Raw genomic sequence first — 1435 nt, forward strand, 5'->3', positions numbered from 1 at the left:
CGCCCGGCCCACCAGCGTCTGCGGGGTCCCCGTCCCGGGCTACTTCCGCCTCTCCCAGGCTTATGGCACCTCCAAGAGCTACGGCGCGGGGCCGGCCGGGGCTGCCCCCTTCCCTCCGCAGCCCCCCGGCCGCTTCCAGACGCCTCCATCTTTGCCTCCCGTCCCGGACGCGGGGAGGAAGGAGGACGAGGAGCGCTCCCCCAGCCCCTCGGCGTGTGTCTCCCAGAGGGAGGACGAGACTCGGGCTTCGTCTTCCACCGCAGAGGAGCTCTCTCCAGCTCCGTCAGAGAGCAGCAAAGCCTCTCCCGAGAAAGAGCCCGTAGGTAAGCGAATGATGATGATGATGGTGATGGTGGTGGTGATGATTTAAAAAAAAAAAAAAAAAAAAAGGAAAAAAAGCAGTTGAGGATCATAGTGGCATCGCGATGCGAAAGGAGGATCCCAGCTGCCCCGCGGGGCTGCCAAGAAGTGCTGCTCAGACTGACCTTCTGAACTTCGTAATATTCGGGCATGGGGTTGCCGTAAAAATTAATGTCCATCCTATAGTTTAAAACCCTTAGAGCCTCCGCTCTGGGCAACTTTAGCCTGCATGCTGCTTAAACATATAGAAAAGCAAGATCAATCTTTCCCCTGTGATGTGAAGGTGCCTACTAGATAACAGAGATGTTTGTAAAGCATCCAAAATAAGCAATAGGCAGTGCCAATAAATAAACCTATTAACGGGGTAAGTTATATTTTACGATCCAGAATGCTTTTCGGAATAACAGCCGCGCTGAAATGTGCCATCTATGAACTGCTATCAAATTAGACTGACGAATGCACCGCGAATATCCTTCAGCGTCTACACTAGATAACAGGGTTGTTATTTATTCATTTGCTTATTTATTTCCCTTTCGGGTCCCCATGGCAAAAAAATAACTCCCCTTCCCTGGGCGGCAGACTTTTCAGGCGCTTCTCTCCGGCCGCATTTCAGAAGCCCTGTTATTCCTTCAGGCGCCTCGTTGGAAAATAATAAGATCAAAACAAAAAAGAAAGAAAGAGGAAAACTACTAGAGAGCCAACCCCAAACCACGAACCACTCCGAGCCATCGAGGGATCGGTGTTACCTCTTTCCCAGCCGGTTCCACTGATAGGAATAAACATCCTGCAACGGGGGATTTTTAATATCTTTTTTTTTTCTCCCCCGAAATGGTTGGAAAAGAGAGGGCCGGGGCGAAGCTCCCCGGGAAGGCAGGGGCTGGAGGCGGGGAGGCTCCGGCTCCCCAGCTCACCTTGTTTTCCGCCCCCAGAGCACACTTACAAAGTTCAGACCCGCAGGCTTTGGTGTTTTGGAAGCAGGTGCCTGGTGGGGGGAAATAAGACCCCAGGCCCTTCACCGAGCCGCCCCCCAGTAACAGTAGGCTCGGAGCGGCCGAGGGCGAGCGGGGAAAAGCCT

At 53.3% G+C, this 1435-nt stretch overlaps 1 protein-coding gene across 1 annotated transcript in view; it reads left to right on the forward strand.

The window, feature by feature from the left end:
- The window catches only part of HOXA10 (homeobox A10), a 3738-nt gene that overhangs the window by 505 nt on the left and 1798 nt on the right, over positions 1-1435 (forward strand). Inside the window, exon 2 of the mRNA XM_009325751.1 lies at positions 16-323. Within this exon, the coding sequence (XP_009324026.1) occupies positions 16-323 (308 nt within the window). The remainder of the gene's footprint in view (positions 1-15; positions 324-1435) is intronic.

This window comes from Pygoscelis adeliae, unplaced genomic scaffold, assembly GCF_000699105.1.
Source record: "Pygoscelis adeliae isolate BGI_AS28 unplaced genomic scaffold, ASM69910v1 Scaffold226, whole genome shotgun sequence".
Taxonomy (NCBI): domain Eukaryota; kingdom Metazoa; phylum Chordata; class Aves; order Sphenisciformes; family Spheniscidae; genus Pygoscelis; species Pygoscelis adeliae.